At 48.0% G+C, this 24,444-nt stretch overlaps 1 protein-coding gene across 1 annotated transcript in view; it reads left to right on the top strand.

Moving 5' to 3' along the window:
• The window catches only part of LOC144941847 (uncharacterized), a 34,504-nt gene that overhangs the window by 5,461 nt on the left and 4,599 nt on the right, over positions 1-24,444 (top strand). The window contains exons 2-8 of the mRNA XM_078868340.1: positions 3,284-3,410; positions 4,851-4,988; positions 9,395-10,823; positions 14,690-14,871; positions 16,222-16,292; positions 18,544-18,639; positions 19,198-19,338. Coding sequence (XP_078724466.1) covers positions 9,522-10,823; positions 14,690-14,871; positions 16,222-16,292; positions 18,544-18,639; positions 19,198-19,338 — 1,792 coding nt within the window. The 5' untranslated portion in view covers positions 3,284-3,410; positions 4,851-4,988; positions 9,395-9,521. The remainder of the gene's footprint in view (positions 1-3,283; positions 3,411-4,850; positions 4,989-9,394; positions 10,824-14,689; positions 14,872-16,221; positions 16,293-18,543; positions 18,640-19,197; positions 19,339-24,444) is intronic.

The following is a 24,444-nucleotide window of genomic DNA, read 5'->3' on the forward strand; positions in this document are numbered from 1 at the left end:
CATTTGGCGACGGCTTGGACGCGGCTGCTGCGCACGCCAACACAATGGGCAGAAAGGGGGGAGGGGAGGTCTGATACACATGATAGAACAAAGGAACGAAAATGCCCATGTTTATACCAATGCAGGCTGAAAAATGAAGAGAGTACTGTTAAAAATAACTGGGGATGTTAACACTCGGTGAAGTAAATTAAAATAGTGCCTGTCAGATAAGATGGTCCAAAAAGTGTAATTAAGTCTTTTTTGCGTGGTTAATAACATCTTTCCAGTGATTACTGAAAACTCAGTAATCACTGGAAAGATGTTATTAACCACGCAAAAAAGACTTAATTACACTTTTTGGACCATCTTATCTGACAGGCACTATTTTAATTTACTTCACCGAGTGTTAACATCCCCAGTTATTTTTAACAGTACTCTCTTCATTTTTCAGCCTGCATTGGTATAAACATGGGCATTTTCGTTCCTTTGTTCTATCATGTGTATCAGACCTCCCCTCCCCCCTTTCTGCCCATTGTGTTGGCGTGCGCAGCAGCCGCGTCCAAGCCGTCGCCAAATGTTTTGTTGGCTCCCTCCCCCTCCCACCCCCCTCCCTCCCGATACGTTCCATTCATTGGCTACCACATTCTGATGAACTCCCCCCCCCTCTCCTCCCCCCCTTCAACTTGCTTATAAGGGATTACATTTTGAATCATTGCTTCACTTGATGCAGCTAATCTGGCTGTGACGGTCCCACCTGATGACGGAGACTTGTGTTGCCTCCGAAACGTCGTGAATTTTATTTTTATTTTTGTTTTGTTTTTATTTTACTTTCATTACTTTTAATGTTTTACCTACGTGACTTTACCGAAAAAACCTGAGAATTTGTATTACATCACATTTCGATATTTTGCTAGGTTATTTAATTTTCGTGTGCCTGTCTCCTAATTTTCAATTTTGCGTGCCCGTTTTCAATTTTGCGTGCCTGTTCCACATTGTCATCTTACTTGCAACAGCAGTACGTTGCCGTACACTCATTGATATGCTAATTCTCTCTGCCCCCTACCTCTCTCCGTCCCCGCCCCCCCTCTCTATATTTAAGGGACCGTCACAGAAACGACCCCTCTCTTTGTGCCGATTTGTGTCCTCTCTCTGTGTGCCGTTGTGATGTCTGTCTGCTTGTATGTCTGTCTATAGTTTTCTAGTTAGATTTTTGTTGCTATTTCTTTTATACCTGATGATGATTGCTTGTGTTGCAATCGAAACGTCGTAATATGTTATTTTAATTTATTATTTTATTTTTAGACGTGACTTAACCGAAAAGAACCAAAGAATTACAGATAATGCTTCTTAAGCTCCCACAATGGACAAGTGCGGCTGTGGTCTCACTGAGATGTGATGCGTGCCGCCATCTTGACTTATCTGTGTAATGGCCGACGCCCCCGTGGTACAGTGGAAATCTAACATCGTCACTTCCTGGTCACGTGACCAACATTAGCATCAAAAAACAGGAACTTCCTGTGAACGTACGCTCCCCATCTGCCGTGAGGCAAGACACCGGCCTATACCGTTGTTTTTATTCATTTACCAGTTATGCAAAAAAAAACGATTTTAACAATTCCACCGATCAGCAAGTGAGTAAGAGGTTCGATCAGAGGCTCGGGAAAGATCGCTAAAGGATCTCTACGTTTCAGTTTGTGGCTGAGGAACCCTCGTGGATGGTCATTGTGCAACCAAGTAGATGCGACTTACATGAGTGTATTTTCAGCATGCAATATATAAATCTAACATCCAAGCTTTCGTGACCAATAGGATTCATAGTTGAGTTTTGGGCCCAATCAGACAGTTGCCATGAATCTAAACTGCCTGATGATGCTGGTTGTAACTTCCAGCGAAATATCATATCCAATTGTTACATTTTTGTGGATCACTCTCCAACACACACGTGTGCTGAAGCGGTAATAAATTTGCCACTTTTGTTCACGTGACAACTTTATCCATTGGATTTGTAGCGTGGAGGATCTACGACACATATTTTACTGACTTGATTTGACTCAAAAATCTATTGTGAATGAATGTATGTACTTACAGTCGACCCTCAATTATCCACGCTAATGACGGGGAGTACAGCCGCAGATAATTCAAACCGCAGATAATCCAAAAACATTCATTCTAGATTTGAAGCTTTCGTAACTGCAAGGATTCATACTCTTAGGTTTTTTCGGTAAAGTCACGTAGGTAAAAATAAAAAAAATATAAATAATATACATAATAATAATAGATATAAAATAATAAATCACGACGTTTCGGAGGCAACACAAGTCTCCGTGATCAGGTGGGACCGTCACAGCTAAATTTGCTGTATCAAGTGAGGAAAAATCCAAGAGACAAGCTCTTAAATACAAGTTAAGGGGGAGGGGGGCTTATCTGAATGTGGTAGCCAGGGTATGGAACTTTACCGAGTGTTGACATCCCCAGCGTTTAACAGTACTGCTTTTTTGTATTTGGATTGTCAGCCAACACCGGCCGCAACCCCGAGTTGAGATGCACCAAATGTTCTCTTTTAGCCCCGCCCACCCCCCCCCAACACGTTCCATTTCCTGGCTACCACATTCAGATAAGCCCCTCCTTCCCTCCCCCTTGTATTTAAGCGCTTGTCTCTTGGATGTTTCCTCACTTGATACAGTAAATTTAGCTGTGACGGTCCCACCTGATGACGGAGACTTGTGTTGCCTCCGAAATGTCATGATTTATTATTTTATTTCTATTTTATTTTTTTACCTACGTGACTTTACCGAAAAAACCTAGGAGTACAAAAACATTAATTTTATGTGGATCTCTATGCCAAAAACCACGAATATCAATAGACCGATCGATGCGCGTGCTCAATGATAACACTTTCCTGGTCCCGCTCAGAAGACTCGGTCCACTAAGTGGACAGCAGCAGAGTCACAGCAATCAACATCAATCAAACTCCGTCCACTGTTGTAAAGATATGCAACTCCTGTGCTGTAGTAGCGATCACATGGTTTCCGGATTAACCGGAGCACATATTTCTTCGGTTTAAGCACGTGACTTGTAATAAATATTTCCAAGAATAGCAATGTATCACTGTTTTTAAATGAGTAATTTGGACTTAAGGGAAAATCCATTATTTATTAATTAATGTTAAAATCTCTGGTGCGTGCATAATCTGCCATTTGGATAAACCACACGCGAATAATCGAGAGTCTACTGCATTTGGTGACCTTTAATTAAGCTGTCTAACACGTGTTGTGCTTGTTTCGTTCTGTCCGATTTACCCTAGGGGGTTTCACGCTGGCATCGTTGTACATTGATGGCACTTACGTTGGACAGCACAATCGAGAATTGTTAGAAAAGATTCACCAAGACCTTGAGCTGTTCACTCAGCAGCTGTCCCTTAAAAAATACAGGTGAGAACGGAGAAGGAATGCATCTCCGCAGTGTTGTCAGTGCTGGTGAGTTGGAATGTGGGGCTCCAGTTTATATTTAATTTAACGGAGTTGCTGAGCAAGCAAGTTCTGAACCCAAAATGTCTCTCAAAGTTGTAATTGTAGAGGGTTTTATCCAATGCGTGTTTCGGCTATGTACGGTTTACTTGATGAGGTCTGTTTTCCCGAACACGGGGGACGATATTTCGCCGCTAAGATACTCATTCCCTGCACCAACAAGTAGTGTGTGCGTTCGTCCCCAACACTCACGTGGTCTCACTCTTTAATCATGGCCCCTAAGCATAAGTTGAGTGGTGGTGATTGATACAGTCATGGGTTCGATCCCAACCCTGCCTGATGCCTGTATATTTGGAGTTTGCATGTCTCTCCCCGTGGTCGCGTGGATTTTTTTCCAGGTCCCCCGTTTTTTTTCCCCTCCACGTTTAGAATCAACATGCGTTTAGAGTATTTGGCTGCTATAAATTTCCACATGATAAGCCACTCCGTTGAACCATAATTTGTGATGGCCAGGCCGCTTCTGAAAGAAACTGTGTTCGTGTGATTTACGACACGCGACATTGGGAGAAATGGACATGCCTGCGCCGCTTGTCTGTGGAGCTGCTCATGATGCTCCAAATGCATCGCGGATGCACACCGTGCGACCCGCACGTTGATGCCGTGCAGAGCAGGGAGCATGTCAGCACTTGCCTGAAATAACGAAGGTAGTGGCCGCTCCACGATGCTTGTGGAGTCAGCTCGGCCCTTGGAAGGGTGGAACAGTGGCATTCTGCTTTACAATCTAGAGCAGATTACGAGTTCAAATCTTGTCTGGAAAGAAACTCATTCTGCTGGCGTCAATCAAATGCATTCTGAACGATTTAATGAGAAGTTGTGTGTGCGGCATGTCCATCGCTGCCAACTATATTATGTTTGGCTCGAGTGTCAGCTTTACCCTTGGGGACATGGGAACATGTTATGCAAGCAGAGACGTCATGCTTGCTGTTAAGAAAGCCGAGTTGGCTTGGGGAGGACGCATCCCTAGACACGACGATGGCCGGTGGGTCGAGGCTAACGACAGTAGCAGCCAAGGGAGGGAACACGATCCCGAGAATACATCCACCGTGGAGACGGAGCGATGAAATCAGCTCATGCGCTGGGCTTTGGAATAATTACCGCGCCCCAATACTGTGAGAGATTGCGAAGGGTTGGGGAGGTAGGCTATCGCCCAGCAGTGGATAGATCAAACAATTCTGAGCGATTTGCTCTTCTCTGAATCAGTGGTGGAAGTTCCCTATTCCTATCTCGTGGGCACTCTCGCTACGCGAGTCAGACAGCGTGCAGGATAGATCAAGGCCAATGCCATTCATGAACTGCACCCAAGCTTGTGGTGCGCTCTACGTGGCGGGGGGGGGGTGTGTGCAGGGTGCTGGTGTTCCCACCGCTGAGCAGCCGCTGCCGGTTCCTCACCCACACGGCCGTGGGGCACCACAAACATCTCAGAAGCTTCTCCATCGGCGTCGGCAGCCAGCGCCGCACCGTCGTCTGCCACAGAGACCTGCGGTACAGTCCCTCCCCAGCCTTTACTCTGTGCTACTCCTATTAGTATTACAGTAATCCCTCGTCTTCTTGGTTCTTTCGGTAAAGTCACGTAGAAGGGAAGTAATAAAATTATAAAAATAAAACATAATAAAATAATTCTCACGACGTTTCGGCCACAACGCAAGCAGCCGTCCTCAGATGAAAACCAGGTCTGTCGAGGCGACAGCGTCTGAATGAAACAGCACCATGCTTGGAGCATATATTTAAGCTGGGTTGGAAGGGGGGGAAAGGGCGCCTTGAGAAAAGAATTTGCATATCAAGAGGAATTTAGCATATTTATGGGAAATGCAGGTATGTGATTAGTACTACTTATGCCCGTGCATTATGCAGGATTAGCAGCATCAAAGGGAGGGGATATGGGAAATGCAGGTATGTGATTAGTACTACTTATGCCCGTGCATTATGCAGGATTAGCAGCATCAAAGGGAGGGGATAGGGGTAGCATTAATAAAGGGAAGGAGTGGTAATAGTATGTAGCTGCTGTAACTAAAACCACCACGTAAACAACTAAAGTATAAACTACATAGTATCATCAGTATACTAAATATACTCTACAATAAGCTGAGTTACTAACAGTAAGTAATACATTACAATTCTACGTCATAAAAAATATAATATGCTTCCATCTAAACTTTATTCTCTTACATCACACGAGTCTACACCTTACTATATACTGCCATAGACAAACCCAACATTAAATTATATACTGTATTGCTATAAACCACCTTATACATTGTAATATTACACTATGTATTATTCTACCCACCCTAATATATATCACACTGCTGTATAAAGAAAGACGGTCAATGGTACAGTGTATAATAACAAATAGTATAAAATTTATATGCTTAATACAATGTACAAAGTAATATATTGTATCGTAATTGTATAGTGAATATACAGCAGTGTGATATACATTAGGGTGGGTAGAATAATACATAGTGCAATATTACAATGTATAAGGTGGTTTATAGCAATACAGTATATAATTTAATGTTGGGTTTGTCTATGGCAGTATATAGTACGGTGTAGACTCGTGTGATGCAAGAGAATAAAGTTTAGATGGAAGCATATTATATTTTTTACGACGTAGAATTGTAATGTATTACTTACTGTTAGTAACTCAGCTTATTGTAGAGTATATTTAGTATACTGATGATACTATGTAGTTTATACTTTAGTTGTTTACGTGGTGGTTTTAGTTACAGCAGCTACATACTATTAACACTCCTTCCCTTTATTAATGCTACCCCTATCCCCTCCCTTTGATGCTGCTAATCCTGCATAATGCACGGGCATAAGTAGTACTAATCACATACCTGCATTTCCCATAAATATGCTAAATTCCTCTTGATATGCAAATTATTTTGTCAAGGCGCCCTTTCCCCCCCTTCCAACCCAGCTTAAATATATGCTCCAAGCATGGTGCTGTTTCATTTAGACGCTGTCGCCTCGACACCTGGTTTTCACCTGAGGAAGGCTGCTTGCGTTGTGGCCAAAACGTCGTGAGAATTATTTTATTATGTTTTATTTTTATTATTTTATTACTTCCCTTTTACGTGACTTTACCGAAAGAACCAAGAAGATGAATCCCTGCAGTCACGAAAGCTTTAAATCGAAAAGTAATCCCTCGGTTAACGTTTTTAATCTGTTCCACGAAAACTACCGTTAACGGAAATAACTGTTAAATCGAATATAGGAATTATGTGTTAAAAGCATTAATCCGTTCCAAGACGATTGGAAGTTTACCTTTTTTTACCCTAAAAACATAGTTTATAACATTTAAACACTCAATATTAATAAATAAACATTAAAACATATTAAAGGATTAATATTAATAGAAACATTGCATTCACTATGAATAAGTTTAAAAATAAGTAAAAATCACCGAGTCTGCAAGAGAGCTGTTTCCACTGCCAAAACAGAAAACGTTATAATGTAAACAAAGCCAGTCGAGCTCTTAGGTTTTTTCGGTGAAGTCACGTAGGTGAAAAATAAAATTAAAATTAATAAAAATAATAATAGAAATTATTTTATTTTATTTATATTATTACTTTGATTAATTTTAATTAGATTTTTCACCTACGTGACTTTACCGAAAAAACCTAAGAGTATGAATCCTTGCAGTTACGAAAGCTTCAAATCTAGAATGAATGTTTTTGGATTATCTGCGGTTTGAATTATCTGCGGCTGTCCTCCCCGTCATTAGCGTGGATAATTGAGGGTCGACTGTAAGTACATACATTCCTTGCAGTCACGAAAGCTTCAAATCTAGAATTAAAGCCAGTCGAGGTCTAAACGCTCATAAATGGGCGTCGCTGATTGGCTCAGGGCACGGCTCAACCCCACTTACGAGCGCTCAGATTGGCCGAAATTGGCGCCCCACGTGCATAATGAAAACTTACTGTTAGTTAAAATGTTAACGTTAGTCGAAACCATGGGGTCCTATGGGAGGCGAGACGTTAACCGAAAAAATTGTTAACCGATTATGTCACTGTTAACCGAGGGGACTCCTGTTACCGTGCTTGTTATCACGGAAGGCCTTGCTGAGTCTCAAGACTCTTGTTTCACGAGGCTCTTGTCAACGTATTTTTGCAGTAGAGGGCGACTTGGCTGTGCGCAGTCCAAATGTAGTCATTGGCAGGTGATGTTTAAATACAGGAATTGTTCCCGCAGTAAGTTGCTGTATTGTGCGTTATGTATCGTGGGAGACTTCTGTATTGGGATGTTCAGCCAATAATGTCAATCACAACGAATGTGGTGGTTTTTACAGTCAGAGGAAATGAGAGAACCCCGAGGAAACCGATTCAGAACAGAGGGAGAACACACAAACTCCAGACACAAAGATGCCCTAGTCCGGAATCAAACTTTGCTGCTCCATACTGCATGGCACACGCTCTACTACGGCGCTGCCACCCTGGCGCTCCTCAGATGAACAACAAAATGACATTTGCAACTCTCCCAGAGAGTAGTCAAGCGTGCTAACCTCCCATTAGCCAAGCGTGCTAACCTCCCATTAGCACGATTGGCTACGTACGGTGTGAAAGAAGTTCAACATACACACACCCGTATATAATGCTTCCCGCTGTGTTTGAGAAGAGAAATTGGAAGTTGGCACCGATCTACTTCTCAAGTCACTTCCCTTGTACTCTTGCGCACGTGTAGTGGGTACAGACGGAGACTCAGGCTTACTATTGGAGGCAAAACATTTATTAACGTAACACCAACACTATTAACACAAAGCGGTAACTGCCCCTTTACCAGATAACCTATGGTGGTGGACCACCAGGCTAGCTACCCTAACACTCTGGTTTAGCTACAGCGGACCGAACCCCAACTCGGGTCCGGATGTGTTGGAGACTCGGCATAGAACGTAGATTTCTTCATGAAGACAACAGCAGCCAGTTCCACTGGGAACCCGGCTTTTTATCCTGTGTGGCGGGGCTCACTCCGCCCCTAACCACGACCCCCTTCTCGAACTCTCGAGGAGGCTCTCCACTGAACACGTGATCCCCCCAGCCCCCCCTTTGGGGGTCCCTGGGTAGACACCTCCGGTCACGTGTCCTCCGGGGTCAACCAGAGTGCCATGGCCCCCTGAAACCTCGCTCCGAGGCCGGCACTCTCGCCCCCTACCCTGTAGGGGCTGGCACTGCTCGTAAAGCGGGGTGTCATCCTTGCCTGCCGGACAGTGCTGCCCGAGCCCCGCTAGGGCCGGTACTGCATCCCCCTTCAGCGGTGTCCGCAGTGGCAATGTGTTGCATAGCGTGCCTTTCCCAGGCTGGCCACACACAGCGACGTGCAACGATGTCGCTGCACATGCATGGTGGCACATCCTTGTATTCTCTCGTCCTTGCCATGCTCGTATCAATCGATTGCTGTGTAGAGGCGTCCCTATGCCTCGTCAGCTGTGAAGGTTTGATTGACCATCCCTCGCCATGCCGGTCAGTGTGGGTAGGTGGTGAAGGGGAAGTTTCCATGACTGGTTCAGCGATCACTCGCCACTAATGTTAGCCACGGTCGGGAATCAAACTCAAGTCACCAGGTTCATAGTGCAGTGCGCCAATCACTGCACCACTGCTCCACCCTGAGTATATCAGTTACTATAGCACCCAACGGCCGTGAATTAATGAAAACCTTTGGTACCATTCGTTGAACTGGGACCCATATCTCACAGAGAGGGTGCCTTGCCTTTAAAAATCGGGCAGTCCATCAACATTGGTTCAAGCCTGACTGCTGATGAGACAAGTGGGGCTGATGGGATGTGTAAAAACATTTTTTTAATTTTTTACATAAATGGAAAATGCTTGAAGGAGGCATGTTGTCTGCTTAGTTATGATGTACAAATCGGGATGTTTGGTTGGTTTCAGGTGCTCTCCACAAGTCGGTGAACCGTCAAACCGCAGCGGATATTTTTGTTCCGAAGCTCCGACCGCGTCGACCCGAGCTGCCGGAGCGGGCGAAGGCGCGAGGGTTGCGGGCGGCGGTAGAATCGGCATGGAGGGTAGGAGGAGCGTGGGCAACCCGGCACGCGGGCGCCAGAAGCGACCGGACATCCAGCTGTACGTGCCGCGGGGGCGGAGGCACGAGGGTGCCGCCGAGAATGGGGAGGGCGGCGGCGGTGGCGATGTGCCGGAGGAGGCCGCGGCAGGGGGGGCGGTGGTGGGGGGGCGTGCGCGGCAAGGAGGCGACGCGGACGGCACGGCTGCCACGGCCGCCGCAGCGGAGAGGGCGTCCGCAAAAACCAAAACGAGTCGGCGGGGGTCGACACACGACCGCAGGGATGTCGCCAGGAGGAGCGCGGCGCGACGTGGCGACACGACGGTCGCGGAGGGCGCCGGCGAAGTTGCGCCAACGCCGAGCGATTCCGTGGGAATGGGCGCCGATCTCGGGGGAATGGGTTTTGCGAACGAGCAGGGCTCCGTGCAGGGCAGTGATGATGATAATTCAAACGATGCCACTCCATCCTTGCCCCTAAATGTTTTACGGGTGTCAAACGACGAGGCGCCGCCCGGCTCCGTCGGGTTCAAACGCTTGCCAGGGGATACGGACGTCCGTGAGGCCGACGACGCGGACGCCGCGCGCTCCCACAGCGGCCGCCGGAGTGCCGTGGAGGCGCGAGTCGCCTGCGGTGCCGCCAACGCGCCAGGAGACAGCGGCGTGGACCCTGCGCTACACGGCGACCGTAGGGCATCGCCTGCCGTGCCCTCGCAGGCCGACTCCCAGTGCTCGCGGTCTGCCAATGTGCCTGGCTGTGAGAAGCAGCTTTTAGCAGCGGAGGCAGATGAAAATCCAAACAGCCCACCCATCACTACCAAAGACAACTGGGATGATGACGATGATGATTTATCGAATAAAACTCCAGCAAAGGGTCCTGTACCTGCCACACCACTGTCCCTTGCAGAAGAGTTACGGTCCCGCTGTGTGGTGGAAGTCGGCGATGCTCATTGCTTGTCGGAGGTGGCTGCCCCGGTCGTCACGTGTGATGCCACTCTACCGGCAGTGGTGGGAGTAGATGTGGGAGGAGAAGCGGGAGGAGATGCAGGAGGAGATGCGGGAGGAGATGCGGGGGGAGATGCGAGAGGAGATGCGGGGGGAGATGCGGGAGGAGATGCGGGAGGAGATGCGGGAGGAGATGCGGGGGGAGATGCGGGGGGAGATGCGGGGGGAGCTGCGGGGGGAGCTGCGGGGGGAGCTGCGAGTGGCGGGGATGGAGGTGAGGAGGAGCAGCAGGAGGACAGCTGGGACGCCATGTTCGATGACAGCGGAGAGTGCCTGGATGGGCAACTGATGCAGGAGGTGATGACGCACGCGTGAACGCTCGCCGTATGTGCAGCGAGACGCACGTCACACGCCGCGTGTCGCACCGCGCTCTTCGGTGCAAGGGCGACCACTGCCGTACCACGCAGTGGGTTTTTGCGGCTAGTTTACAGTACAAACACATGTCTACGGGACCTTTTTTGTCAGTATCAAAAGATGAAAATGAAGAATAAGTTTTACCCTTTCTGACAATAAAATTCCTTTTTTCATACTTTTACACTGGCAAAAACGGCCCTATGATATAGCTGCTCAACCCAAGCTATACATGCTCTGATACGTGCATTGTCTTTGTACTGTTTGCATTTTACTGTTGTCTGGTCTGACACAGCTGAGACTAGGCCATAAGGAAGGCTTTATCTGGTGTAGGCCAATCGGTTTCAAAGACAATGCATGCATACATTAGCAGAGCATTATGGGACCTTTCTTGCCAGTATCAAAATTCGTAAAACCTATTGTTATTAGAGGCCGATCGAAACTGAATTTCTGGTTTCGACTGAAAGTTACAGATTTACTTTCGGCCAAAACCGAAAGTTAAAAATTTACTTTCGGCCAAAACCGAAACTATGCCGAAACCGAAACTATGCCGAAAGAGGCCATTTGCCAACTTTCGGCGCCGAAACCAAAACCTACTTTCGGTCGGCTTCTAATTGTTATATTATCTGAGCATGTTTGTTCGTGTGTTTTACCACAAGTACGTGTGGTTAATGCAGACTTGATTCCTTGAAAAAGGTATCTACTTGGTGTTTTAACATCTTAACACCTCTTTCATTGCCAGAAAGGGTAAAAAAAACTTGTTATTTTTTATAGTATGAACACATAATCTCCTCGTGTATTTTCACCACCACATAAGATCGCTTTCTATCGTCAAAGCAACCTTACACACTATGCCTTTACTTTAAAAAGCTGTGTAGCTCTTTTTCAGAAATGGCCTGGCTATAAATGATAGCTCAACGAAGTGGCTTATCGTGTTGAAGTATATTGCAGCCAATAAATGTGGAGGGAAAAACTGGAGGACCCGGAGAAAAATGGATGCGACCATGGGGAGAGAGACACACAAACTCCAAATATACAGGGGTCGACATCGAACCCACGACCTCCTGTATACCAGGCGAGGTAGTTAACATCTTTCTACCATGACACCCTAACAGAAAGGGTACTTACCAATAAAAGTCTGGCAGTTCTCCGGGATTGGTTCAAGCAAGCTTCATTGTTGATCATACCCCGAATTTCATAATCAGTCCAGAGTTTTTATTGTGTTCACAACCAACGTTGATAAAATACGCACTCCCAGAAAGCCGAGCGGCTGATGGGATGTGTAACGTCGAGGAACAGACATGTGGAAGAGTAGGCGTATCGCCCTGCTTAGCCACGTTGCACGTCCAGTTGTTTCCATCATATGTGTAGTGACTGAATGTCACTGTGTAGTGCCAGACTTGCGAAGCCACAGCGGATAATGTGTTGTCATTATGTGCAGCCCAGTTACTGGGCGTAGTTCCAGCCCTTGCGGGGCTTGGGTGAGCGCTGGTTAGTGCGGAGGCACCACGTACAGTATGCGGTGAGAGAGCGAGAGGGAGCGTCAGCCAGCCAGGGTTACATTGGGGCATGATACGCTGATTGACCAGCTGACACGTGACCGGATGATATTGGAGGGGGATCACCGGTGGACGGGGGCCGCTGGGCAGTCATGTGGTACAGTGAGGGAAAAAAGTATTTGATCCCCTGCTGATTTTGTACGTTTGCCCACTGACAAAGAAATGATCAGTCTATAATTTTAATCGTAGGTTTATTTGAACAGTGAGAGACAGAATAACAACAAAAAAATCCAGAAAAACGCATGTCAAAAATGTTATAAATTGATTTGCATTTTAATGAGGGAAATAAGTATTTGACCCCCTCTCAATCAGAAAGATTTCTGGCTCCCAGGTGTCATTTATACAGGTAACGAGCTGAGATTAGGAGCACACTCTTAAAGGGAGTGCTCCTAATCTCAGCTTGTTACCTCTACCCCTCCCCCTGGTTGTGGCGCATGTGTGTCAATCATGACCACCACACCTGTATAAAAGACACCTGTTCACAGAAGAAATTAATCAATCATATCCCAAGCTCTCCACCATGGCCAAGACCAAAGAGCTCTCCAAGGATGTCAGGGACAAGATTGTACACCTACACAAGGCTGGAATGGGCTACAAGACCATCGCCAAGCAGCTTGGTGAGAAGGTGACAACAGTTGGTGCGATTATTCGCAAATGGAAGAAACACAAAAGAACTGTCAATCTTTCTCGGCCTGGGGCTCCATGCAATATCTCACCTCGTGGAGTTGCAATGATTATGAAAACGGTGAGGAATCAGCCCAGAACTACACGGGAGGATCTTGTCAATGATCTCAAGGCAGCTGGGACCATAGTCACCAAGAAAACAGTTGGTAACACACTACGGCGTGAAGGACTGAAATCCTGCAGCGCCTGCAAGGTCCCCCTGCTCAAGAAAGCACATATGCATGCCCGTCTGAAGTTTGCCAATGAACATCTGAGTGATTCAGAGGACAACTGGGTGAAAGTGTTGTGGTCAGATGAGACCAAAATGGAGCTCTTTGGCATCAACTCAACTCGCCGTGTTTGGAGGAGGAGGAACGCTGCCTATGACCCCAAGAACACCATCCCCACCGTCAAACATGGAGGTGGAAACATTATGCTTTGGGGGTGTTTTTCTGCTAAGGGGACAGGACAACTTCACCGCATCAAAGGGACGATGGACGGGGCCATATACCGTCAAATCTTGGGTGAGAACCTCCTTCCCTCAGCCAGGGCATTGAAAATGGGTCGTGGATGGGTATTCCAGCATGACAATGACCCCAAACACACGGCCAAGGCAACAAAGGAGTGGCTCAAGAAGAAGCACATTAAGGTCCTGGAGTGGCCTAGCCAGTCTCCAGACCTTAATCCCATAGAAAATCTGTGGAGGGAGCTGAAGGTTCGAGTTGCCAAACGTCAGCCTATAAATCTTAATGACTTGGAGATGATCTGCAAAGAGGAGTGGGACAAAATCCCTCCTGAGATGTGTGCAAACCTGGTGGCCAACTACAAGAAACGTCTGACCTCTGATTGCCAACAAGGGTTTTGCCACCAAGTACTAAGTCATGTTTTGCAGAGGGGTCAAATACTTATTTCCCTCATTAAAATGCAAACCAATTTATTACATTTTTGACATGCGTTTTTTCCGGATTTTGTTGTTGTTATTCTGTCTCTCACTGTCCAAATAAACCTACCATTAAAATTATAGACTGATCATTTCTTTGTCAGTGGGCAAACGTACAAAATCAGCAGGGGATCAAATACTTTTTTCCCTCACTGTATAAAGGAGCTCTCGGGAACCTTCGGGAAAGAGCTCGAGAGATCTAGAAGGTGGGCGGGGCGAGGGGAGGAGCCAGCTCCAGCCCAGGCCGATATAGCGGGGCCCCGTGAGGGGCTCAGGGTTCTTCGGGTTGTTGGTAAAGAAGATCCACGTCGGGTTGAAGAAGCCTTTAGCCACGCAGTCCGGGACCCAGCTCGTGGTCCGGACCAGGATAGCGGGACTGTGTCTAGTTCTGCCGTAGCGTGGTTAGATGGGCGTTCAACACCCAAGTGTAGGTTACGTTATGTTGTGTGTTGAGTTGGTGTAATAAATAGTGTTGCTCCCAAGACAACGTCTGCGACTCAGTTGGACTCACTACATATGTACTCGGCGAGCCTCGCGCAACAGTGCTACACAATAGCTAGGTCGCATGGTTTAGGTGGCGAATTGTCCGCTCGATGATGTCAACCATTGGTAGTTCACTGATCGATGTTGGGTCTCTTTCTGTTGTTTAGCTCGCAGGCAACCTGAAGCCGGAGACGGTGACGACGCTTCAGGAGCCGCAGTTCGACTACTATGGCTACCGGCCAGCAGAGCCCGGCTGGGATGATGGCGACTTTGGCCACGTCCTGGAGATTTACGGCTTCCCAAGTGGCTTCCGCACCGAGGACCTCATCTCGGCGTTTTCCGCCTTCCAGTACATAGTCCAGTAGCATACTCCTCGTCTGTTGAGTTCTCACCCGGTTAAAATGAAATTAATTTGAACTTGAACATTCCGAGTCGAAAGCCTACAGAGAATGCTTAGATTTATAATCTCAGGGTGCTTTACACCCACGGTGGTGAGATGTTAACTACCTCACCTGGTATACAGGAAGTTGTAGGTTCAATCCCGACCCCGACGCTTGCATATTTGGAGTTTGCGTGTTCTCCCTGTGGTCGTGCTGATTTTTCTCCGGGTCCTCCGGTTTTTCCCTACACATTTAGAAACAGGTATATTGAGTATTTTGGCTGCTATAAATGTCCATATGATAAGCCACTTGTGGCCAGCTCGCCTCTGGAAAATAGCAATAAAAGCCAATGGGCTTTACGTAGTAAAATAAAATATATAGTTTATGATGACATCAAACAATGGCCTGTTACTTAATTTGAATTACATCAGGGGGATCTTTAATGTCCACTGTGAAGTAGATGGCACTTAGTGTGTGATAATACATTGCAAAGTAATAACCGGGGTGTCCTGCCGGAATTTGAACGGTGCACCTCTGCGAGGAGTTGCGAATGCACAACCGCTGTGCTGCAAGAGTCGCGGTCATGGTGGTCACTTTCCTCGGTCAATGAATTCACCACAAGTGAACGAGCCACTTCTTATTGACAATGGTGCAGCTTCACTCAGATATATCGGGAGCATTTCTCCCTTAATGGCTGTCAATTGTTTTTTTTAAACCATTACCACACGAACTCCGGTCATCCTCACAGCCGCTTTTGACTAGCTCAGTGGCTTTTTAATATCCTTGCGATATTAGTAAGCCACTGGAAGCTGCGCACTTTTAAATCATCTAGATAGAAAACTAATTTCTTATAACTGCTTTTTGTGTTTAGTTTGTTGTCCTTCTCCCGCACCTCCGATTAGCGCGGGTGGCTACTTACGGTGCTAAAGAAGTTCAACGTACATACACACATACATGTGCGTATGTTTACGCACATGGCACCAAGTACGCTCGTGAGCTTTGCCCCGGGATGTACGTGGACGTGTTCAAGCATGTCACGAGTTTACGACAGGGCTAGGCGTGACCGAGCTGCGCGTCGGCCTGGGGCCGCTGTCACGGCAGGTTGCTGCAGCGGTGGTTCCCGTGTACCGTGTGTGCCGTGCGTACCGTGCGTGCCATATGTACCGTGTGTGCCATGTGCCGTGTGCGTACCATGTCCCGTGTGTGCCACTTGTGCCATGTGTCGTATGTGCCATGTGTCGTATGTGCCATGTGCCGTGTGTTGTGTGTGCCACTTGTGCCATGTGTCATGTGTGCCACTTGTGCTGTGTGCGCCGCAGGTCGAGGGGCTTCGACGTGAAGTGGGTGGACGACGAGCACGCGCTCGGCCTGTTTAACAGTCCCATCGCCGGTGTGTTCCCCTCCCTCTGCCAATGTCTCTCTCGCTCTGCTTACCGGGATTTTTTTCTCTTATCGTCATCGCTGCTTGTTCGCTCGGCAAAGTCTCGTCAAATGTCAACTCTCTTTTGTCAGGAGGGTCTTGCCACGTTTTCACTGTCGGAGGCGATGTCGCTGCGTGTAATCCCAATTGAATAATTTTTCAGCATTGGGATGTTTGGCCAATACCGGTTAATATTAATGAAAATTTCAACTTATAGAGCACCTTCCATCATGATATCTCAAGGCGATTTGCATCGGTGACAAGGAGGGGAACGGGTAAGAAGTGACCAAGTTAAAATAATAAACGCCTTCTGAAAGGGAAATGATTTTAGGTGGGACTTGAAAGGTCCCGGACAGCCTTTGGCATGAGTTCCACAATCCAGGCACCACGTTTTTGTTATTGGGTGCAAGAGCCGTATCGTGCATGAGTACATCTAATCGGCATAATCATTGGTTCACTGCAGCTCAAAGACTGAGTCCCTACAAGGCGTGTGGTGAAGTTAGAAGATGTCCAATGTGTGTGCTCAGCATTTGAAGGCCTGAAGACCAGAATAGGTGATTTTGCCAACAATGTGTTCAGGGAGGCTGTTCAGTATCTAGACAGCAGAGTGAAGAAGGGAGCTTTTGTCCAGGGAGCATGTTATGGAAACAGTTTCATTATGTGGTGGGTTTTTTGCTATGGGAGGAAACCGGAGAACATAGAGGAAACCTATGGAGAACAGGAGAAGAGCTCCACACAGAAAGGCGCCCGAGTTGGGAATCGAACCGAGGCCCCTTCTGGCTGCGATTGACGAGTATTACCACTGTGCTGCCACCACCGTGCCGCGATGTGGCTGAGCGATAGAGCCTCCTCGCTGGCACATTCAGACGTGTCTCCCATCATCGTCGTCACCGTTACTATCGCCCTAGCAAGATTCCAGGGACAGAGAACTCTTATTATTTGCAACCAAGAGGGTGCTGGAGAATGCTGTTGCCTGCACGGTCAAGAAGAGGCAGCACTGCTCTCTTGTGGATCCTCAGCAATTACAAACAGGCGGGAAATTCACGTGGGTCAGGCTGCGTGTTAAAGCATTTATTCTCCTAGGCTTTTGCCATGCGCTACAAGAGTCCCTTGGTTAACGTTTCGAATCCGTTCCACGAAAACTACTGTGAACTGAAATAACTTGAATCGAATTCACTTATAAAAATAAAAAAATCACCGAGTCTGCAAGAGAGCTTTTCCACTGCCAAAACAGAAAAGGTTATAATGTAAACAAAGCCAAGTCGAGGTCTAAACTGCTCATACATGGGTGTTGTTGATTGACTGAGGGCATGGCACAGCCCCACTTACGTGCGCTCGGATTGGCCGAAATTGCCGCCCCGCGTGCATAACGTATATATACCGTGAGTCAACATGTTAACGTTTGTTGAAACCATGGAATCATATGGGAGGCGAAATGTTAACCGCAAAAACCGTTAACATATGTCACTGTTAACTGAGGGACTACTTTACTTACTGCGGGCATCCTCAGGTGTGGAAGTAGGCAATCTCGCTAAGAATGTTGGCATAAAACTACTAGCTAAAGAACATACACAGCAGCAACATCGCCCCCTATTGTGAAACAACTGCAGGCTGTGTATGTGAAACATAGCGGCACCTTCCTTTATAAAAGCCCTGTGCTATAGGAACGATGGTGGGAATATCACATGTACTCGTGATTTTATTTGATGACAACACGGATGTTTATAACAATCCACAAAGCATGACTAATGGGTGCTCCATAATCATTGTTGGGTTGGGCCACGTTACGATCTGGCTAAATGTTGTTGTGTAATCCCTCCATCACTGATGATTACATGACCTTGGGTGCCACTCAAAGTTTCTCATTCTCAAGGTCACGCCTCCTGGTTTTATTTGTTTGTCGTTAAACTGAAGCCAGTACGAGTTTAGAGACAATCCCTCAATATATATGTACCGGGTGCTCAACGGAGTTAGACATGCATGACAGTCGATGCACATGGAATAATGGTAGAGGCATAGACCCAGAGAAGAAGAATATCAATAAATCGGAATGATAATTCTCTGCCGTTGACTTTTACACCAAAACTAACCAATTGAGTGATCCCAGAAAACAGAAATGTCACTCTGCCACATGCACAGCCTCGCCCAAAACCCACGGGGCCACACAAACGTCGCACGTCGAGCCTAACGTGCACTGCGGTCCGCGTGGCGCTGTGCACAGCTCAAGACGCGCTGGCGATGAAGCACGCGCTGGTGAGGACGCGCCCTCTCTGCCGGGCGAGCAGCCCGACGCGCGACAAGGCCCGCCGCAACCCTGGTTAGCAGCACCGCCGCGGAGTTCGCTCGCCTTGCCAACGCCTCGCTTAAGGAGGCTGACTTTGCAATGAATAACGATAATACTAACGACTACCTTATTACTCTTTGGTTCTTTCTGTAAAGTCACGTAGAAAGAAAAGAAAAGAATTACCGAAATAACCAAAGAGTAATTCCTGTAGTCACGAAAGCTTCAAATCAAGTTTGACTGCCTTATTTATATTTTACTGGGTAAGGCCCACTGAGCTACACAGCTCTTTTTCAGAAGCTGCTTGGCCACAAATGGCAGCTCAATGAAGTGGCTTATCACGTGGACATTTATACCAGTGACGATTATCTGAACATTACCTGAACCGCTCCTGGGCCTGACCTTGGTGCAATGCATAAAGCATCGCCACTGTGGGGAGACAAAGGCGGACGGGTGGGGTGCCGGCCACCCAAACCACCCACCCCCTCGTGTGCCGTGGCGGTACCCTCCATAGGTGCTGTCCGGCTCACAGCCCTTGTCCCAGCGGTCTGCTGAAGATCTCTTCGGGGTCTTTGTGTATGTGCTACGTTGTAGAGTTCCTGCAGCCTGTGAGGCCGCGGCCCCAGACGAGCGCGGTGCTGGCGCGCCGCCTCGTGGCCGGAGCGCTGGGCGTGCGGAGCGGCGCCTCCCCCGAGCAGCGCTCCACTGAGCGCCGCAAACTCCAGGAAGCCAAAGGTGAGCGCCACCGCTGCTGACACTCACCTGGCTCCTGATTCAGTAGCAGCAGCAGTCCTACCTGCAGCAGTGCAAGTTCACATATAAGGTCAACCCTTGTTAATTCAACAAATATGGGGCTCTGGCCTTGCCGAATTATCCAATATTCCAAATTATATACAACTAGCGGGAAGTACCTGGCGTTGCCTGGGTCTTAAAAATATTTAAAAAGTACTCTTAAAAATCTAACAGCAGTGCGTACTGACTGTGGTGGTACCTGCTATGATTACAGCAGTGCATGTGGTGGTACCTGCTTTCACTGCAGCAATGCATACTGTTGTGGTACCTGCTATGATTACAGCAGTGCATAGCAACTGTGTTGGTACCTGCTATGATTACATCAGTGCATACCGACTGTGGTGGTACTTGCTATCACTCCAGTAGTACATGCTGACTGTATAGCAGTATTTATCGACTCTATAGCACAAAGTACTCACTTGACAGAGTGGCGTGGTGAGGCGTAGTCCCGTGCAGAGCCTCCGGCCTCGCCTAGATTGTCCTGCCGGCCGAGGTGGCACCTTGGCAGGCTGGGGCTGGGCTGCTACCCCTGACCCCCCCCCCGCCACGATGTCCCCGGCCGCTCTGCAATAATATCTATGGCCTATAGTGGTAGCATCTACCGACTGTATAGTAGAAATAGCTGGACGCATCGAGGTGGGGGGGACATGAGACAGTGAAGAATTTACCTGAGCGTTTAGTGTATTTTTATAGGATTTATAACGCAAAAGAAAATGTCCCCCTCACTTCCACCGAAGGCGTGCGACTTGGCATGGGCCGTCCTCCCCACCAAAGGCGCGCGAGTTGGTATGGTCGTGCACGCGTCATAAATAAATAAATTAGAAAAAAGCACACAAAAATCGTGCTAAATCGCAAATTAAACTAATTTAAAGTTGACGGATGTTGAAAAGGAATAGCGCTTGCTCACCGCAGGGCTTACGGGGTGGTACCTGGCTATTTTTTTTTTACGTAAACCCCACCCTTGGAGAGCCAAGCGTGCGACCACACACAAACCCCGCCACACACAAACCCCGCCACACACAAACCCTGCCACAAACCCACACACAAACCCCGGCACAAACCCACACACAAACCCACACACAAACCCCGCCACAAACCCACACACAAACCCCGGCACAAACCCACACACAAACCCACACAGAAACCCCGCCACACACAAACCCCGCAACAAACCCACACACAAACCCCGGCACAAACCCACACACAAACCCACACACAAACCCACACACAAACCCCGCCACAAACCCACACACAAACCCACACACAAACCCCACCACAAACAAACCCTGCCACAAACCCCGGCACAAACCCCGCCACACACAAACCCCGCCACAAACCCACACACAAACCCCGCCACACACAAACCCCACCACAAACCCACACACAAACCCCGCCACAAACAAACCCCGCCACAAACCCACACACAAACCCTGGCACAAACCCACACTAACCCTGGCACAAACCCACACACAAACCCACACACAAACCCCGCCACAAACCCACAAACAAATCCCGCCACAAACCCCGGCACAAACCCCGCCACACACAAACCCCGCCACAAACCCACAGACAAACCCCGCCACACACAAATCCCGCCACAAACCCACACACAAACCCCGCCACAAACCCACACACAAACCCCGCCACAAACAAACCCCGCCACAAACCCACACACAAACCCCGCCACAAACAAACCCTGCCACAAACCCACACACAAACCCTGGCACAAACCCACACAAACTCCGCCACAAACCCACACACAAACCCCGGCACAAACCCACACACAAACCCACACACAAACCCACACACAAACCCCGCCACAAACCCCGCCACAAACCCACACACAAACCCACACATAAACCCCACCACACACAAACCCCACCACAAACCCACACACAAACCCCACCACAAACCCACACACAAACCCCGCCACAAACCCACACACAAACCCCGCCACAAACAAACCCCGCCACAAACCCACACACAAACCCCGCCACAAACAAACCCTGCCACAAACCCACACACAAACCCTGGCACAAACCCACACAAACTCCGCCACAAACCCACACACAAACCCCGGCACAAACCCACACACAAACCCACACACAAACCCACACACAAACCCCGCCACAAACCCCGCCACAAACCCACACACAAACCCACACATAAACCCCACCACACACAAACCCCACCACAAACCCACACACAAACCCCACCACAAACAAACCCCGCCACAAACCCCGGCACAAACCCCGCCACACACAAACCCCGCCACAAACCCACACACAAACCCCACCACACACAAACCCCGCCACAAACCCACACACAAACCCCGCCACACACAAACCCCACCACAAACCCACACACAAACCCCGGCACAAACCCACACACAAACCCACACACAAACCCACACACAAACCCCGCCACAAACCCACACACAAACCCCGTCACACACAAACCCCGTCACACACAAACCCCACCACAAACCCACACACAAACCCCACCACAAACAAACCCCGCCACAAACCCCGGCACAAACCCCGCCACACACAAACCCCGCCACAAACCCACACACAAACCCCGCCACACACAAACCCCGCCACAAACCCACACACAAACCCCGCCACACACAAACCCCGCCACAAACCCACACACAAACCCCGCCACAAGCAAACCCTGCCACAAGCCCACACACAAACCCTGGCACAAACCCACACAAACCCTGGCACAAACCCACACACAAACCCCGCCACAAACCCCGGCACAACCCCACACACAAACCCCACCACACACCCTGGCACAAACCCACACACAAACCCCGCCACAAACCCACACACAACTTTTGACTTTTATATATTTCTATATATATATTCTACATATATTAATGGTAGTTCCCAGTGCCGCCTGCCCCAATATTTTTTTTTCGAGATTTCTTTTCCAAACTCTTCACACACCACACGCATTGACAAACCTGCATCAGTTTTATCTAAAACTTTGGGTTTGTCTCTCAGACTAAGGGATTTATACTTCACTCCCTTTCTATTACTTCTTGATGTAGGTGGAGACGACATTTCTGAGAGGGTTGGCTTGCACAGAGTGCCTTCACAAGATAAAGTCCAAAGCGACGGGTCTGCACTAACACTCACCACACTCACCACGCTCACCAGACTGAGTCATTGTTGTGGTCGTGGCGTGCGGCGTCGCTCCACGTGAATGCCGAAATGGAACCATTTTGTACGGCAATTCGGCTCAAGAGCTTCGGGAAAATAGGATGGGAGGGGACTTCAACGTCGAGCAGTCTGAGAGAAGAAGCAGACAGAGAAGTGTTGTGACCTGCAGTGTGGTGAGTGATGGGGTGAGTGAGTGAGTGAGTGGATGGGTGAGTGTGTTGTTGTGACCTGCAGTGTGGTGAGTGAGTGGATGGGTGAGTGTTTTGTTGTGACCTGCAGTGTGGTGAGTGATGGGGTCAGTCAGTGAGTGGATGGGTGAGTGTGTTGTTGTGACCTGCAATGTGGTGAGTGATGGGGTCAGTGAGTGAGTGGATGGGTGAGTGTGTTGTTGTGACCTGCAATGTGGTGGTTGAACGCAGTGTGTCTGAGACGAAACAGTCTGCTACCATGGGTGGAGGAATCAATGAATGAGTGGTAACCGTGGCCGTCACAAAGGAGGAGTGACGAGGTGACAGACATGTTAATATGAATGTCCTTTATTATAACTAGAAGCGGTGATGTAGTGCGAGTAGAGAATACACACTCACAAGAAAGGGATGTCGTGAGTTGCGAGATGTAAGAGACAGAGATGCTGTCACAAAAGACACTGATATGAATACAGTCGTCTCTCGGTTTACGATGCCATCGATTTACGATGTTTCAATTAACGATCCGCCTCCCATAGGGTCCCATTGTTTCTATGAACGACAAATTTTTGATGAACGATTTGTTTTACGATATCACGTGGCCAATGCGACCGCTCCTGAGTGGACTCTGCAGACCTCAGCCAATCAGCGGCGCCCTTTTATGAGCGTTTTGAGAGCAACTGATGTTGCATTGCTTATGGAAACAGCTCTCTTGAATACTTTTTTTGCTTACTTAAAAGTTAAATAAGATCAATAACAATGGCCCCTAAAATGAATGTGAAAAAAGACACGAAAATTGCGTGTTTAAATATTATAAACTATGTTTTTTTGGGTGAAAAAGGTCAACTTCCTATCGTCTTGAAACAAATTAAGCTCTTCAACGTGTATTTCCTATATCCGATGAACAATAATTAACGATGGCTTCCGTAGAACCAATTAATATCGCTAACCGAGGGTCCCACTGCACCGCGTAGATTTATCCACACGAAATAGAGTAGAGAGGATAGGAGGGAGATGAGTTCAGACCAGATTGCAAATAAATTATAGGATATGCACGCAGGGAGATGGAGGAGACAGATAATAGACGATAAGAATAGTTCATTAGAATAGATGAGAAAGATGTGAGAGCGACATATGGGAGGTAATCTGTGTGGAGAGCGGTGCATTTAGAGCTATTAGATAGGAGAGGTGCTGTGTCCTGGCAAGATGAAGAGATTATTATTCATCATTATTATTCATTATTATTATTTACTTTTTTATAAGGCGCAGCAGACCCTGCAAAGGTCTTCAGAGTTTATCTCACACATCTGAGGACGTAAGTTGGGTTGTCTTGTTTTCTTTCTAAATGGGAGAATCTCAGCAGTCAGGCGCAGCTGCTCAGGGCGACAGCGTTCCAAATCTGAGGGCCAAGGACCCGAAAAAACCCCGAGGCTCCGACACGTTTTTGCTGAGAGTGTGGCTGACAGAGGAGCACTCCTAGAAGGGCCTCGCCTCCTGCATCTCATCCCACCTGGCTTCAATCCACGTCACTTTCTGTCCATCAACCCTTCCAAATCTCAAGTTATCTTTTTGCCTGCCTACCGTTTCTCTCCTCGCTGTCCCACCATTTCTCTACCTCCTTTTTACATGTCCCCGATTTCCGCAGCCCACAACTTTGCTGGTACCTTTGACTCTTCCCTCACCGATCACATTTC

Source organism: Lampetra fluviatilis, chromosome 25, assembly GCF_964198595.1.
Source record: "Lampetra fluviatilis chromosome 25, kcLamFluv1.1, whole genome shotgun sequence".
NCBI lineage: Eukaryota > Metazoa > Chordata > Hyperoartia > Petromyzontiformes > Petromyzontidae > Lampetra > Lampetra fluviatilis.